We start from the raw sequence: 18,677 nt of genomic DNA, 5'->3' as shown, positions 1-18,677 counted from the left end.
AGCTAGAAAAAAGTGAAATAGATAGCACCACCACTAGATAGACTTGCAACTGGCTGACAAACCATAGTCAGTGAGTAGTCCTTAATGGGTCTAAGTCTACATGGAGGGAAGTAAGCAGTGGGGTGCCACAAGGTTCTGTCTTAGGCCCAGTACTCTTCAATATCTTCATTAACGACTTAGATGAGGGAATAGAAGGGGAATTTACCAAATTTACAGATGATACTAAGCTGGCAGGAATAGCTAACACCCAAGAAGATAGGCACAAGTTCCAGATGGATCTTGACATACTAGAACACTGGGCCATATCTAACAAAATGAAATTCAATGTAGAGAAAGTCCTACACTTAGGCAAGAAAAATCAGAAGTACACATATAGACTGGGTGAAACCAGGCTCAATAGCAGTAATGGTGAGAGGGATCTTGGAGTCTTAGTGGACAACCAGCTAAATATCAGCCGGCAGTGTGCAGCAGCAGCCAAAAAAACTAATGCAATCCTAAATTGCATTAACAGAGGGATACAATCGAAATCAAGTGAGGTACTAATACCACTCTATAAAGCCTTAGTAAGACCACACCTAGAGTACTGCATCCAGTTTTGTTCACCACATTATAAAATCGTTGTTGAGACTCAATAAAAAGTACAGAGAAGAGCAACCAGGATGATTAGGGGACTGGAGACTAAAACATATGAAGAACGGTTGCAGGAACTGGGCTTGGCTAGTCTAGTGAAGAGAAGGACCAGGGGAGACATAGTAGCAGTCTTCAATATTTGAGGGGCTGCCACAGAGAGGAAGGGGTCAAGCTATTTTCTAAAGCACCTGTAGGCCAGACAAGGAATAATGGATAGAAACTGAACAAGGAGAGATTTAACCTGGAAATAAGGAGAAACTTTCTGACAGTGAGAACAATCAACCAAAGGAACAGCTTGCCCTCGGAAGTTGTGCAAGTGCCATCACTTGAGACTTTCAAGAAGAGAATGGACTGCCATTTGTCAGAAATGGTGTAGGGTCTCCCGCTTGGGTGCGGGGGTTGGACTAGATGACCTATAAGGTCCCTTCCAACTCTGATTATCTGTTATCTGTTAATTCAAAAAGAAAAGAATTAAGGAGAAACTTGTGTTACAGTAGTTTCAGAGCATACAGTCCTCTCTTACTGTATATTAGTGGGATCTGACAGTTTAATTCTTCACAACTATTTCATACTAATGTAGGAATTACAATAATTATTAAATTAAATAACTGACGTAATTTTCACCAATACGAGTGAAAGCTACAATTCTACTTTTTTATGTAACAGCTCATTCTTTGTTTTCCTGGATATGTTGCTGGATTCCCACCTCAAATGGCATCAGTGGAAAAAAAATGCATTATGCTATGTTTATGCTCTCATTTAGAACTGGAAGACTCTAAATCCACCACAGCCAGGTTGATTTTTGAAAATGCTTTGGGTAACCCACTAAAAACCCATTTTTGAACAGAGAAAACCATTGTGTCTCTGTGGACAGAGGGTAATTCATTGTATACTACTGTGTGACAATGCAATATAGAAAAGAGCAAGGAAAGAGCATTATGGATGCTAATTTTTATTTATTTAGAAAATTTATATTTCACACAAGGCGACTCAAGTTGGCTTATAGGAGACTTTCATCACAGTATGACAAGTAGGAAAAGCAGATTTTCAAAAATGGTTTAAAGAACAGTGATTAATTTGGAAATATACTATAAAACCACGAACAGACAAAATAATCAGAAATATTGGAAAATTAACGCAATTTTTATTACACTAACAAAATGAAACAATCGGGGTTTGTTTTTGATGATACTCTAAACAGCAGATACTGTTATTCTTTTTATTTCTGGTGTTTAGTTCAACATCACGAGTGCTGATACATAAATGCAAAATTAATTAACCACTGTTAACCAGGATCAATCAAATGTCAACCTTGAAGAACTGCTGCCATGGTCTTCTGAGTTTGAACTACATCAGAAGACCATGGCAGCAGTTCCTCAACATTAATACTGGAAAGGATTTAACACTACTAAATATCTGTTGGTTAGTAGAATGGGTCTGTAAATCATTTAATAAAGACATTTGTCCTGTAATCCTTCAAGTCTTTTAGATTAACAACCACTTACTTTGAAAGGCAGGGCAGAGTTGTAATTCTCTGGTATATCCCAAGAAAGAAGGACTGATGTTTTCATGACTGCTTTGACATGAAAATTTTTTGCAAACACTGCTGGAAAAGGAAGAGTAATATATTTAAAGTACATTTTGATTTTGGATCCCATCCCCTTTTCAACAGCCAACATATTTCATTATATTCCTACCTGTTTTTAGAAACCACATTCCATTCTTACAAATGACATCCCAAAATAATTATATTTTCCTTACCTGCAATTATTATGTAGAAGTGAGCCAGACTTGTTTGATATGGGATAACTGAATTCTAGTGAATCCAAAACACATGAAGATTTACATACTTTACCTCCACATCAGATGAATCTACTTATATGATGGTTTTGAAAATTGAAGCTATATTTAAAATATCGATATCCAAAGACTGAGATCCTTTACAAGACAAGCCATAAGCAGACAAATCCTACCTTGATCCACAGGTAATGTTCTAAACTGGATACTGGGACTATATGGACCAGGCCCTTTGCTTGTATGTGCACGTATTTTTACATCGTATGTGGTATCTGGTTTTAAGCCTGAAAGTGTCGTAATAGTATCAACCGAAGCAACAGGGATCTCTGTTTGTTGATGGGCCACATTGATATCTCTGTACTGTAGAGTGTATTTGGAGATTATACCATTTCTCTCAGATAAAATGGGTGGTTGCCAGATTAGTTGGATAGAGGTGGAGGTGGCACTTTCTGAATGTAGATTTTGAGGAAATCCACTTGGTAGATCTTCTGGAATCAAAATTTCTTTTACCATTTCTTCCCCAAAGCCCACTTTATTTCTAGCTGAAAGCCTGAATATGTAAGACGTCCCTTTATGAATATCAGTAGCCGTGTAGTGGTCATCTTTATCCGTAAAATCCCGTGTCGTAAATGCATCCATGTCTTTGCGGCCAAACCTCAGGCGGTACCCTTGCAGAGGGCCATATGTATCGACAGGTGGGTGCCACTGAATTAGAGCCGTACCCATTTGTGTGTGGCTAATTACAAGCCGAGGTTTTCCTGGAACTGTAACATAACATTATTTCAGCACAGAATGTACCTATAATAATTTTTATCTAAAATTGCTTATTAGGTCTCTTTAAAAATTACTTATGCAACAGACATCTCTACTCTACCCTGAATCTCAAATATTAACTCAGACCTTGTAACACATTAAAAACTATATTACCTTTCTTTATTCCCATTCTTCTACTTCCTAAATATAGAAAAAGTAGGCAGGCAATGATCCCCGTTGACATGAAACCAAGCAATACATACAGTAATTGTGCATCTTTGTATATTAGGCTTATGGACTTTACTTTAATCTGATCAATGCAAGCAAACAAAATATACAGGTAGTCCTTGACTTACAACAGTTCATTTAGTGACTGTTTAAAGTTACAACAGCACTGAAAAATATGACTTATGAATGTTCTTCAGTTATGACCTTTGTAGCATCTCCATGATCATGTTCAATTACAATTCAGATGCTTGGCAAGTGGTTCCTATTTATCACTGCTGCTGTGTCCTGAGTCACGTGATCATCGTTTGTGACCTTGTAACAAGGAAAGTCAATGGGGAAGCCAGAATCACTTAATGACTGGGTTACCAACTTATCAACTACACTAATTTACTTAACATCTGTGGCAAGAAAGGTCGTAAAATGGGGCAAATCTCACTTAACAAATATTTCACTTAACAAGAGAAATTTTGGGGTCAATTGTGGTCGAAAGTCGAGGACTACCTGTACTACAGAGGATGCATTTATATATTGGGAAGAAAAAAAAATCTGTATATAAAAGGTATATGAATCAGTGCTCATCATCTTAAAAATATGTGTTTGAAAAGAATTTTTGTCTGCATAACCCTAGTCAAATAAATCAAACTGAAAGCAGAAATAGATGACAATTACAGAAAAGGGTAGTTTAAAAGCAGAATTTCATTCAAAATAGGGGCCGAGTGGTAAGAAAAAAAGAAACAATTGGCCTAATAAAATGTATAATTTCACTAAATAATATTCTGATACTGAATTAAAAGCATACTCTCCTGAATCAAGTGACACAAAGTCAACATAAAAGCATAAAAATTCCACCATTAAATAAAAATAAAAATCAGGAACTAAAATCAGGATATTGCACAAAACGCTAACAGACATACACACATATACAGGCATTTTAGCTTAATTTTTATGTTTAATTTCAGACATAAAAACTTCAAACTATAGCTATTTGGCATATGGAAGTTTCAAACAGAAAGCAATCAGATGAATTAAAGCAAAGTTGAAATCTTGCTAAGCAATTTATTCTTGGAACACTAAAAGGGAAGTCAAATGAAAGCACTACTTTATATATTATTTGGAGAAATGTAGAAATGCTTTTCATAGAAGAACAAATATTCTTTTCTGATATACAAAATTAACATAAAAACTAAAAATTTTCTCATTAGGCGTCCTTTGATAATGAATTGGCCATGAGATCTACGTGCCGACAAAACCCAGAAGAAAGGTAAATAATGAATGAATAGGCAGCAGATTGAGAATGAAAGGGTAGTCTGTATACCAAGAAAAGTTAAAAAAAAAAACAGCATTGTAAACCTAAAACCAATAGTTACATTGTTTGAAAGAACGAACAGTATCAAAACATTAATTAGGCTTAATTAATACATGCTGTCTTAGATCCAAATGTTCATGAGTCAAATTCTCCATTTGCCTTCTGCCCCCTGTATTTTCAGGCCTATCTGTAGTTCTGTAGTCTCTTTAGGGATTTCCCTTCACTTTACAGAGATCTTTTCCTTTCCATTTTATGGAAAGGAAAAATGTATACCAATTTTTTTTATGGACTGGGTGAAGTAAAATAACTCTCCTATATGTTCCTGAGTTTAATAATTAATAATGACAATTTGGAGATCACATAGAGTATCTTTATATCTCTACCTCTTCTGGTCTTAATTTTTGGTTCCCAACACTTTTTCCAGACTCTATATTTCATTTTCAATCTCTCGGATATAATTTCATTCACTGTAATTTGTTGGATCATTTTTTTTAGTGTAACATGTGAAATAGGCAAATATAGCTTGTTCAACAAATTGTAATATCCCATATTTTAATTTGTCTATACTGTGCGGGAATGGCTTTCAAAACAATTTGTACTATGCTTGATGTATCAGATTTTTGCCTGGGTATAGTCAAAGCCCTAAACTCTAGAAAAACTCAGGCTTGGAAAAAAATCACAATGAAAATCAATCATGATTTAGTGTACCAAATCAGTTAAGAACATTTTAGAAGCTGGTATCAGAAACGATCAAAGTAGTCAACATTCGTTTTGGCTTTATAATGGAAAGGATCATCAAATAGTACCTGCACCAGTAGTAGATACTAATCTAGGTTTGCTCCGTGCTCCATCTCCTTTAGTTGTATAGGCTGTCACAGTAAGGGAATAGGTTGTTTCTGGCTGTAATCCAGCTATGATCATCTCCTAAAATGATGTAATAAAAGTATGGTATATTAATATATGGAACAGAGACCCTTCACAAGTTTTTCATCTTTCCATAAGTTACAATAATTTGCATTCAGTGCACAGAACTTTCATGCTATCTGCAGAGATGACAAGCTTTTAGGGATTTCAGAAGATGATATAAATGGATAAGGTTTTGCATTAAGCCAGAAGAATGATGAATGTTCTGAGCAGCATGCCCTAAATATTTTATAAACATAAGACTAAGCATTGCTTATACTTAAAGGGTACTACATCACACCATATGTTCTCACTATTCATTTTTATTATTGTAGAATGAGTATACTTGACTACAAAAATAAAATCAAACTTAACCCAAGAGTTGCATTGGCCATTATTTACAAATCAGTCATACTGCTATCTTTGCAGCATGGTTAGCTATATTTTAAATTATAAAACCATGTTACGTATAGAGTGGAGTGTAAACTTAAGATGGCCGCAAGCGGCCTTGAACACTAACCACTGGAGAACTGACTGACTAATAGTGTCGAAATCAGTGACATCTTTTCTTGCCATTTTAAGATGATGAATTTATGACAAGTATAACTTGAGCCTGGAAACTTTTTTGCTATTATTATTATTATTGTTGTTGTTGTTGTTGTTAAAAAAACCCATCATCTGCCTATCTCAGTTCTTGGACTTGATAGGTGGAAAAAAAATGCCAAATCCAGTCTAAACTCCTGGCTGACCATGTGAACAACAATAATAACAACTCAGAATTATTTCCTAAAATCTAGATTTTAAAAAAGAAACGTATGAACCAGCCTATGTGCTATTATCAACTTGCCTACTCTATTTTTTGCCCCCTAAAACAGTTTTATGGTAATTCTGGTCATTTTTTGCCACCAAAAAGTTTTCTGTCCTGTCAGTCCTTTGAGATGGATCAGACTGGGAAACCATTATGTACATATTAACACCAGTTTTATTGTAGGGCTATTGTAACAGAATCTGGCAGGTAGGAATGTGCTTCCCCCCTCTCTGCTTGTGGGGCGGAAGTCAAGTTTGAGACAATTTCTCAAATTACATATTTGCTTTGGATTCAGATTTAATTTATCTGACTGTCTTGGTTGCCATTTCTGTTTCTCAAGGTTAGTCTCCCTGCCCATTACATGACTTGTCATAATTTATGAAATCTATGATAATCCCCAGTTCCTAGGGATTAGCTTCACTGATTCAATAAATACATGTAATCCTAGTCCCATGATGGCGAACCTATGGCATCTGTGCCATCAGTGGCATGCAGAGCCATTTCTGTGGGCATGAGAGCCATAGGCAAATTTACCTCACTGCACATGCACGGGCCTCACAGCTGATTTTCAACTGGTTTAAGGCCTTTTTCTGCCTCCCAGAGGCTTGAAAAAAGCCTCTGCAGGCCAAATAATAGGCCCATTTCATCACTTCCTGTAAACACCGAAAAAGGCCTCAAACCGACTGAAAATCAGCTGTGAGGCACAGTGCAGGTAAGGGAATAATGGGTGGGGGATTGCACGTGCATGTGCATGGGGCTTGGGGGCCCACATGCATTGTCTTCTGAATCACACGCATAATTTTTGCCACAGGACCCCAAAAAGGTTAGCCACCACTGTCATAGACATGATCATTATTGAGCTTGCCCATAACATTAAGCAGTGCTTTAATGAAAATTCATTCTGGAAATTTTTGAAGCACAGTCCTAGGAGAGATTTACTATTTTCAATAAATGTATATATAAATTCAAATTTTAAAAGGTGATTCTAATTGTATTTAATGAGAAGGGAACACTTTAGTTTTCAGTCTACAAAATTATGAAGCACAGCATAATCAAAATTCTGCATGTACTTCTCGACTTTAAACAGATTGTTTAGCGATTACCTGAAAAGGGGGATTTATTATCCAGATTTGAAGTTCCAATGGTTGGGTCTCCTTCCTGCTCACATGACCAAACTCTGGGTGCTTGGCAAAATGGACATTTGCAGTGTCCCATGGTCATGTGACTGTTTTGTGATGGTTTTCCTAAAAACTAGCACTTCCATTTTTCAGCGAAACCACACCCACAGCAGACCACTTTGCTTTGTTATCACTGCATTCACTAAATGATGACCACAAAAAAGTCATAAAACCAACCCATTTGATGATGATTATGACATATATTTTAAAGTAATATTAATTTGGGTAATTTACTATATTATTTAAATTCTAAAATATGATTAAATATAATCTGAATATTTGATTTGGAATAAGAAATTATGAAAAATACATTAAGCTCTATATAGTTATTCAACAGGAAATCTAATAGGATTTATTAAGTGAGAACTAACTTGTAGCTTTTAAAATATTTTTTAAAAGGATGAAGATTAAAGAATCTGAAAGTATACTAGAAACAAGCTGATTTGTTTTATATTCCAAAACCAATTTTTGAAATGATAATGCTATGAGCTAGCAAAGTTTAAGCTTTCTAAAATTCTACAATTTTTATATGCTTAATATGGTTCACAATTCCACTGATCTAAAACAGCCTTAAAATGTATATGCTGTTTTACGTCCCTGTGAATGCATGTTAATTTTAATTTTCAATTACTCAGTTCTTCATGGCCAAAATTTCCACTGGTTTCTCCTTCTGAATAGTAAAAATTGGGATAACTATACGCTTTAGCAATTGTGTTCTTTTTAGGTCACATATTAACAGGAAGCTGTAGAAACTAAAACTAAACTAAAATTTTAAATAAATGAAGAAATTATGAACCGAAGTATTTTAAAATGAGTGATGAGGCATTTAGAACATGTGTAGAGAATGGGTTTTGCCTATTGCCCATAAAATACACAAATACACAATTGGCTGTAATATGGGACACCATACTTTCCATGTACCTATATTTTAATGATACAAACTTTGTAAGAGTACATGGGAAATGCACACTGGATTCCTTTTCAGCCTAATAGGTATATTTTCATGCTCAGAAAATAAGACTTTATTAATATTCCTAGGAATCTTCCATATGCAAATACTGAACTTCATGTAAAAGAACTCAATTGGTGGGTTAAAAATAGACTGTTAAATATATATGAGAAAGATAAGATAGCAAATTCTTAAAGAGTATGATCATTCAATATAAAATAATTTCCATAAGCATCCTACAATGCTATCCATTCTATAACATTCAAAGGAATGTACAAAGTTCTAAGTTATCACACAGCCAATAGCATTATTGCGACTACTGGATCATACAAAAATTTATTGACACAAAGTTTTGAAAAAGACCGGTATTTTAATTAAAAAATCTTAATTTCAAATTTACAAGCAGTATATGAGGAAGTCACATGAACTGATAATGTCAATGTGTTGATTTGTAATTTGATCCATCACTAGTTTAAATGGTAAGCAGAAAAAATATTTTTGTTTTTCCTCATTTACATTAGTATTATATTGTGATAAATTAGGGGCCCAGGAGTCATCTCCATCTTTAACTAAAAGTGTACATCTTCTCAACATCTGAAGAGCAGTTGAAAACTGCCAAGAGTTTTTAGAAGATAATAAAAGAGAATATATCAGAGAAGGCAAAACAGAAAAAAAGTTATTTGGAGTTGCTAATTTTGTTAAAAGCTCTTTTCATTATTTATTGTCTTTTATAATGAATGAATTCATGCAATTAAAACTATATATGGCTGTGGTGAAACCTTTTGGAAATGAAATAGATTCTTTAGATCAGAAAATTTCAAAGTCAAAAGTAACAGTGAAAAACCATGAAAAAACAGTATCACCCAGTGTGAGAATTCTGATAAGCAATGTGCCATATATGTTGAAACAACACTGAAAGTAGATAATTGTTTTCAAAATGAATTGACCAATTTATAGGCCTACTTTGTAAAATGAATATGTTTTTAAACTTTCCTTAAAACATTGGGTGAGGGAAGTTTATATGTTTCTTTAGAGGCTAAGAGATAAATGAAATATTTTCACTAGAGCTAAAATACAAGCTGGAAATTGAATTTATTGATTGCACTTGTTTTTATTTTCATCCAGCAACTCATGATTATCATGTGATAATTTGACTTTTAGCTTTATCATTAGCTACATGTTTTTGGACATGTAAATGGTTATGAAAATATCTGATTAACAATATATTGAAAAGCTCAGCTTTAAAAACGTTGGCCCTGAGCCAATAGCAATGTATATTTTCACAAAAAAAATGAATTTCAAATATATATTTACAATGGCATTTCATCAACTGAAATGAACAACAGTTTAGAAACTAAAAGAAAAGGTTTGGTAGCAAATACAGAAAACACCGGGCCTGAAGAAAGCTGATGAAAATGGTAACTTTCTTTGAAAAAAAAAAAAAAAAACATTATCGGTACACTGCAAGATCAAGTTAGGCAATTATATAAATTTTAACAAAACTTAGAAAGCAAAAGCATGGCATCAAATCAAAACAAAGTTGGGTGAAAAGTATTAATGCATGCATATGTGCAAGCAACTGAAAATTAAACGTTAAAGCCATCATACTTTGTGGGGGAAGGCAATCAGTTTTACTCACATGTTCAGTAGTATCATCATATTCCCACTGATTGAGAGTAAAGAATGTTGGGAAGAAAAAACAGAAGAAATGAGGAGATATTTGTAGGCTACTGAAGCATCTTTAGCCTTCTCAGGGTAACTACACATGAAAATTAACTAGTAAAATCAGCCTGAATTGAGGGAAAAAAACCCTACGAATTTTGGATTCTCTTTTGATGGTACATGAACAGTGGATGATATTTCTGAAAAAAACATACATCCTAATTTGAAGTGTAGTTAGTTTATAGCAATGTTTTATGATTGCAGTTAGTTGAAACTGTTGAGATATGATGAAAGGCTACATTTTAGTTAATCATATGCTTATACTAAGCCATGTTCATTTCTATTTTACCTTGTCAAATTTAATTCAGTGCATCAGTTTATATTAATAGAGGCAATTTATGTGTAGTTGATACTTCCTATCAATAATGGAACCATATGACCAACAGCACACCCTTCTCCTTCTATAATTTAAAAAAAAGGAGAGAAAAAAACAACCAGAATTTGAACTAGAGCCATAAAGGGCTGCATATTTTCCAAATGAGAAAATCTGTTCAAAGAACAGAGGTACAGTATAATCATATTGTTCTCTTTCTAATTCCTGGAGATTCACAATGATCCAAAAGCATTAACAAGTTGTTCTAAACGTGCTAAAACATTGATATGAATAAGACTTACAAATATGTTAATTATTTAATACAGAAATTGGAGGGTGTTAAATCATGAAAAAATGGTGCTGTTTTCAGTAAAGTCATTTTATTGAATTGGAGTTTAAAATATTACAGATACCGTAAAGTCTTTCTATTTAAACAATGTAGTTCAACTCTAAATCATTTTAGAGTATAATATACGATAGTTACATATTACTACATTTCAAAACAGAATTAACCATGAATGAAAAAAGCTTGTTATACTTCATGGTTTATGATACCATCAGAATTATTTCAGGCTCCAAAGCTCATAAAACATATCTAATTAAAAATCTGTATTTTTAAAGCTTATTTAATATGGACAAATTTGCCTTATGGAAAAATAGGTTCTCTTTGATTTGTTTTATTCTGTAAGAAAGAATGCAGTGTAGTTTCATTTTATCAATATATCATCCTAGCCTTTTCTTTAATAAAAACAAAGCATCTCATATATTATTAGATCAACTATTCATTTCAAGCACAGTTCTATTTATTTTAAATATATCACTGAGTTCTACTATAGTATTTTCAAACCCTTATCCAACCAAATTGATGTAATTCAATTCAATGAAGAAATTTAAGTGCACAATAAACTTCATTTATATATTAATATAATTTAAAATACTTAACATTACCTGGATCATATGCATTGAGATAGACATATAACTACAAAACAGAACCTATGCCCAAATCAAAATGAACTAAAAGATGATTATTTTTCTGGCACAAAAGAAGAACAAATTAAATATGAAATAATGTCAATCTACTAATATACTGTATAGTTTAGAAAGTTTTGTATATAATATTATACTGCCCTGATAATTGCAAAAATCGACCAGGAATGAACAAAGGAGCCTCCACTATGAGAAACATGTACTTTGATTTAAAAATAGCCTATGTTTCAGGTATGTTTTTCCTCCCATTACTACACCATATCCATGTTTAGAAATAGTATTTATACACAGAATAGTATGGTGGTAGCCTATTATCTGGTTTTAGATGAAAGCATTCATATTTCTTTTAGCAATAATATACTAAGAAGAAAGAAAGCAATCAAGTTGTTAATAAAAAAAAGAAACAGTCATCGTATGAATTGCTTTTCTTATCTAAATAAATTGAATGTAATTCATTACCTGTGCATCAGCCAACATGATATCCTTCAGCATAGGTTGGCCTCTAGGCTCTCCATTTTCCATCTTCACATAATGCACCTGGTAACCTCGGATTTGGCCATGCTGCTTATTGGGCACTGGAGAACGCCATGACACTTTAACAGATGTAGAGTTGACAGCCTCAACCTCGACTTTGCGAGGAGGACCACTAGGAACTGGAACATATCAGTGGATAAAAGAATTACAGGCACTTGTCCCAAATAATCAGTCTTTTTTTCTTTTTCTTTTTTTTTTAAAGGAGACCCCACAAGCCTTTCTTGAAGAATATAAATGAAAACACTACAAAACTGTTCTACATTTCAGTGAAAAGATCAAAAAACATGACTGATGCAAAAATGGAAGAAAAAAGAGTATTAGAGAAATAGAAAAACATGTAAAAATGTACAAAAGCCAAGGAAGATGCTTTGAAAGTCAAAGCATTAAAGCACAAAGAAGTATTTTAGTAATCAAAATAATACAAAACTTAAAAGACTTTTAAAATGCATTATTATATTATTACTATTATTATTTCTTCAATGGGGAAAAAGGCAATAGCAAAGTACAATTTGTCTTCAAAGTTCAAATATGAAAAATGTATTTCAAAATATTTTAAAAATTGAGAAGCATCAGTTTCCTCAAAGATACAAATATTTTATAATATGTGTAAAGACAGAGCAAAATCGGAAGATTAAAAAAGAGGGAAAAGTCTAAAAAAAAATTCCATTTTTTTTTTTTGTATAGAAAAAAAGAGGCCATGCACATTGGGGAAGCACTTTAAAGAGTTCTTTATGTTGATCAGAACATTTCTATTTTTTGCTTTTTGTTGTTGCTGCTTTTAAAAACACAAAAGCAGGAAATGGCATTTTGGATTTAAAATATCCGTTGAAATAGTTCTGGGGGAAAAAGATGAGCAAGGAAGGGAAGGAATACTTAGGTCACACAAAGAGAGCAGATTGAGAGAAAAAGTCAAACGGATGGGGTGGAAGAAACATACCATCTTCATCTGTCCGAATAAATACTGATTCACTCTCTGGGCCAGGTCCGACATCAGTGTGGGCTGCCACAGAAATGCGATATTCAGTCCATTTTTCCAACTGTTCCAAAAGGTACTGTGTAGTATCTGGAGTAATTTCCAAAATTTCATGGGGCTTGTCATCTTCTCCATCAGTTCCAGTGTACTTGATGGAATAGGAAGTGATAATTCCATTCTGTTTTTCCACTGGAGGAGGTTGCCAACTTACCAAAATACTAGTGGAGCTGGGGCTGTTGCAACTAATGTCTTGAGGAGGAGCTGATGGCTCTAATTTCAGTAGTGAGTTAAAGGAGGATTTGAGTGAGAGGAGAGAAGTGGTTGAAGAAAAAAATGAACAAAAAGAAAGAAAAATAAATAATAAAGGGCAAACCAAGGAAAAATAAAAATTAAATTTAGAAATAAAGTATTTAGACAGTCTTATGAGCCTTGGCTTATTAACATGAAACAACTGAAAATGAATTACGGTAACTAAAAAGTGGAAAAGGATGTTGGGGGAAATACATGAAAATGAGCCTCAATTTATTGTTACCTACCTGTGATTAATGATTCTTCTTGAAATAAAAACATCAAACATGATACTTCTATGTGTATATATACACCTATAATATTGCTTGTCTTATATGTTTAGTAGTCTTTCTTTCTTTTCTTTTTCTTCCTTCCCTTCTTTCCACCCCAATCCTTCCCTCCCTTAATCCCCTTTGTTCCTTCCTTTCTACCAACTTACCCACTGACCAATCTTCCCTGTACTCTTCAATTCTGAAAAATCAACATAGAAGTACCTGTATTTTCCATTTTTCCTTTTTCTACCTACTCTGTATTTTAAATTAAAAAATATTTATTAAAACACAATTGTAGCCAATAAAATGTAAAACATGCAGAATCAGAAAGGAGTTTTCATTTGTCTTAGTCAAAGTTTTACCTACCATGAAAAAGTGACATGGCTGTTGGATCTGACTGTAACTTGTACTTACCATAAATGAAGATACCGTTTAACATTTTAGCTCCTCTTGGAAAAACCTTGGCTAGCAAAGAATTGAAATCTACTCGCAATTTTACAATACATACACCACCCACTCAACCCACACACAATACAAAATTACTAGAACATAAAAAGTTGGATTGGTTAAAAAAGGCAAAATAATTTAACTTCAACATTAATCCTTTTTACCAAAAACTCAAGTGACTATTTTTAAATAGTTACCTTTAAAATAGAGCTTTAGTTTATTAATGAAAAATTATTATTAAAAATTATAGGAAAGCCTTTATTAGATTACTTACATCCATTTTTATATATCACATTAAACTTGAAACTGACTCCTGGCCCCCAACATAATATTTAGAAGTCCCATTAATTTTTGTGTACATCCCATTTCTGTTTTATTGTTTAATGGACAAGAGCAAAGTAGAAATAGTTATTTGATGACAATTCATTATATGGACCTGGTAATTGTCAATAAAATGATTCTATGAAGTGGTTTATCCCTCAACTTAATTCTTCAAATTTTATTCCTCATGTTTTAGCACAGGGATTGCCCTTAATTTCTGATTGGACAGAGTTGCAATGCTAATATCTGATTTCCTTATTTCCTAAAAAGGATGCATGAAATCCTTTTTTAAACCTCTGGAGCTACTTTTGTATGAAGCATATTTATTCTTTATTTGTGAAGAGGTTTATATGGAAAGAAGCAAATTTTTCAAAATTTGAACTAATGTTGCATCAGATGCCATGCTACAGGATATTAAATGCGTTATGAAATGAAACTATCCACTAGAGACTGATATACCTATTTTTAAAAACTATTTTTCTATAGATATTTATTTCTGCCTCCATTAAGTAACAAAGAATGTCCTTGTTTTCAGTGGTAGCCATTTTAAATTTCCTAGAAAATCGCAGAATAAGCTTCCTAAAGAAAAAAAAGGAGCAACTACTCCCAAAAACATTCTTAGACTAGCAATTTGTTGATCTCTCTAAGGATAAAAAAAAAAAGAGTATCACCGTTAGAATGTATTTTTCTTTAGTCCTGCAATTACCCTTGAATGTTCCTGTTTGGAACTATGGAGCAAATCTGGGCATGGTACCATAGATAATGGTGAACAAGAGGAAGGTCAGGTGTTCTTATTTTCCATTGCTTAGACTTCTTTTCAATGTAATAATGTAATAATCACACCTTCTGTGCTTGTTAATTAGAAGAAGTATAAGAAAAATTAAGGAATCAAGGAGAGGCACCTACTTGACTGCATTGTTCTAGCTGAAATTTCTGTTGTTGATGCACCAAGACCTTGTGGAGAACGTGCAGCCAAACGAAAGTAGTATAAGCTATTTGGTTTTAAGCCTTGCAAGTGATAAGATGTAGCTGGATCAATAGAAATTCTCTGCTGAATGGTAAATAACAAATGAAGGAAGAATAAATTAATACTAAGTTGTAATTCCAATAAAAATATTCTAATATTCAAGCATAAAATTAAGTGTTTTACAACAGAAATTGAACATTACTGAAATTACTATATGTAGCTCCATGGCTTGAGCTCCATGCCTCAAAATCGTATTACTAGAAATCAGGGGTGGGATTCTACCAGTTTGCACCTATTCACTAGAACCAGTTGTTAGAAGAAATTACTGGCCTAATCCTGTAAGGAAGGCAGGAAGGAAACATTCTGGTGTTGCTTACAGAAACTGCGTCTGCGTTAACCCTTATTTCATTCTTGGCAGGACTAGACTTCCTGTCTCAGGAACTTCTCTGGAATTTTTTTCCCCTCCTTTGCTGGTACTTTGCTTGTGTGGAGTGACCATTCAAAGTTACAATGGCACTGAAAAAAGGGACTTATGACCATTTTTCACTCTTATGACTGTTGAAACATTCCCACAGTCATGAGAGGCCATGCAAGGAGATGCGTGCCTCGATGTGAGTGATATTGAGTTGGCCATGCCCAGCCAATAACATGACCACCAAGCCATGCCCACCACCTAAGCTTTGCCCACAGAACTGGTTGTTAAAAAATTTGAATCCCACCCCTGCTTGAAATATGTTATTGTACTAAGACTAACCCCAGCAAAACTGCATGTGTCTGGCAGTAAAAGGCACCAACATGGATACATCTACATAACAACAACTTGCATAATGAAAAGTCCTAAATGAAGCAATCAGTACATTTCTTCCATCTACAATTTATATGAACTAAGTCTCTTTCAACTAAGTTGTTATTAAGACATGAAGAAAGAAGATTTTTCAAAATCAGTGCTCTGTTTCAAAACCTACTGTGAGTCACTTGTTCTGTAAATTGCACAAATGAATATACTTCTTAGAAGTAAATTTATACACACACACAAACAGAAACACATACAGAATTGGACTAAACCCTGCAATTTTCTTGGCAAGATACTGGAAGTGGTTTTCCACTACCTTTTTCCTAGGGCAGAGAATGTGTGACTGCCCCAAAGGCATCCAAACAGCTTTATGGCTAAGGCAGGATTAGAACTCATGGTTTCCTGATTTGTGGCCACATGCTTTTTACTGCTCCATCAAAATATATCTACATTTCTATATATTATAATAGATTGACTTTCTGAATAAAATACATGGTATCCAATTTATATTAGGTAATGTTCTGAGAAAGTCTTCCATTCATGTCCTCTGCTTTTCTTTTTAACATCTATATGAAACCGCTGATGCCGCCAGTAGTTTGGGATGCAATATAATCAGTATGCAGATGACATCAAACAGTATACTTCTCTTGAGGCCACTCAGATCAAGTTGTGTCTGAAGCCACTGGGATGGAAAGGAACCCTGCTAAATTCAAGTGGCTGTGGCCCACAAGATTTAGGAATTTGTCGCTTTTGGACTTGGATGGGTGGTCAATGATAGTCACATCCCCATGTGAGACTTCGGGATTCTCCTTACAGTTCCTGCTTCAGAATCAGGTGATGACTGTGACTAAAGTCTTTGCACAGGCTCATCTTCTGCCCTAGTTGTGGCCATTCCCGGAAAACAGGAGAACTTTCAAATGGTCATGCATGTCCTATTTTATGGCACAAAGGCTGGTTGTTTCAAGAATTGACTGTGTCTGGTGGTTTTTGTTAGTCTAGTAAGATTATAGGAGTAGGGGCACTCTGGGTGTCCTGCATTAAACAGTCATTTAGTGGAACCCTGGATGCATGTGTACAATGTTGTAACACTTGCCCTTTGAAACAGTTTCCAGCTGAATATTCACATGGTCACACCTTGCAAGAATTTTTTTTAAATGTCTTTTGGACCCACATATAGGTTTAGACTGTTTGTAAGTCCAGTTAATAAGTTTTAGTGTTCTCCCCACAGCATAATTTGTTTTCCATGGGGGAGGTAATTCTTCTCTTTTCATTGTGTAACACATCCAGAGTCCTTTTGGAATATGACAGCTTTCTAAATAATGAATACCATTATCATTATCATCCATGTCTATGTCAAGATAAGGTATCAATATAATGCAATTCTGAACATACATCTAAATGTATATAAAAATATAAATCAATCAATTTATCACCATGGTATTTGCATTTGTTACACAAAATCCTCATTTAGTGACACAAATGGAATTTGAAACTCGGTCATTAATCAAAGCAATCAGTAAATGAAAAATCATGTGACTGTACTTATGATCTGACTTCAGCTTTCTTTTGATTTTTCAGGCCTGTGAAGGCTGCAAATGCAGGGATTAGCTGCAAAGCTATTGTTTTATTTCTATTTAACTGCAAATTGTCATTGTCTGAGGCAACGAGGATGACCTGTATACAATATGATGCATAACATAACAAATTTACCAGCTGTGTTACAGTTACCATTACATTTTATCACATATTTGGGGAAAATTTGCTGATAGTGCTGAGAAATAGTACCTATCAAACAATGCCATGATAGTATTCACACTACAGGCAGACAGTGGCAAACCACTTCTGAAAAACCTTGCCAACATACTGCGTGGACTTGTCCAGACAGTCTCTGAGAATGAAACAGCCATAGCACTTAGGCTTATATACCGCTTTACATATACCGCTTTAAGACAGGGGTCGCCAACCTTTTGGACCTCAGGGACCACCAAACTCATAATTTTAAATCCTGCAGAGCAGAGATCCTGAAAAAATCCCCCCAAAATCTGCAGGAAAATTCCCCACCCCGTTTTCCTACCAATCGATCATTCTTTATTTTGGATCGCAGGATACTGTCTCCAACTCCATTCTCAGGGGGGAGAGAGATATAGAAAGAGACTTTTGGCTTCATGCAAGGAAAGCAGCAGAAGGAGCTTGGGGGAGAGAAAGAAAGACTTTTGCTGCTTTCCTTGTGTGCAGCCAAAAGCAGAAGAAGAAAGAAGCAGCATAGTGGCCAAGCAAATTCCCCCCTCTGCCCTTTCCCCTCTTCCCTCTCCCCTCACTACCTCGTGTTGTTCGCAATGCAAGGGACGCAAGGCTTGTGTTCCCACAGGTCATGTGGGCAGCACAGCCTTGTGTTCCTGCGCAGCCTGGATTAATTGCTTTGAGGTGACATTTCTCTGTGGACCACAAAAATTTTCTCGCAGACCACCAGTGGTCAACGACCCACTGGTTGGCCACCACTGCTTTAAG

The 18,677-nt window shown here is 34.6% G+C and overlaps 1 protein-coding gene across 29 annotated transcripts in view; it reads right to left on the bottom strand.

Moving 5' to 3' along the window:
* PTPRD (protein tyrosine phosphatase receptor type D) overlaps nt 1-18,677 on the bottom strand; it is a 1,248,962-nt gene that overhangs the window by 123,888 nt on the left and 1,106,397 nt on the right. For 9 of the 29 annotated variants that reach the window (XM_087926655.1, XM_087926630.1, XM_087926633.1 and 6 more), the window contains 7 exons: nt 15,316-15,460; nt 13,046-13,351; nt 12,034-12,227; nt 10,192-10,218; nt 5,521-5,638; nt 2,604-3,191; nt 2,136-2,236 (listed from right to left, as the gene is read on the bottom strand). In XM_087926655.1, coding sequence (XP_087782781.1) covers nt 2,136-2,236; nt 2,604-3,191; nt 5,521-5,638; nt 10,192-10,218; nt 12,034-12,227; nt 13,046-13,351; nt 15,316-15,460 — 1,479 coding nt within the window. The remainder of the gene's footprint in view (nt 1-2,135; nt 2,237-2,603; nt 3,192-5,520; nt 5,639-10,191; nt 10,219-12,033; nt 12,228-13,045; nt 13,352-15,315; nt 15,461-18,677) is intronic. The other 20 variants (XM_087926632.1, XM_087926634.1, XM_087926638.1 and 17 more) reach the window with 5 other exon arrangements.

This window comes from Pseudonaja textilis, chromosome 2, assembly GCF_049901715.1.
Source record: "Pseudonaja textilis isolate UNSWEBS1 chromosome 2, rPseTex1.2, whole genome shotgun sequence".
Lineage (NCBI taxonomy): Eukaryota > Metazoa > Chordata > Lepidosauria > Squamata > Elapidae > Pseudonaja > Pseudonaja textilis.
Note: the sequence above shows the minus strand (reverse complement) of the source record. Positions and strands in the feature narration are given on the sequence as shown.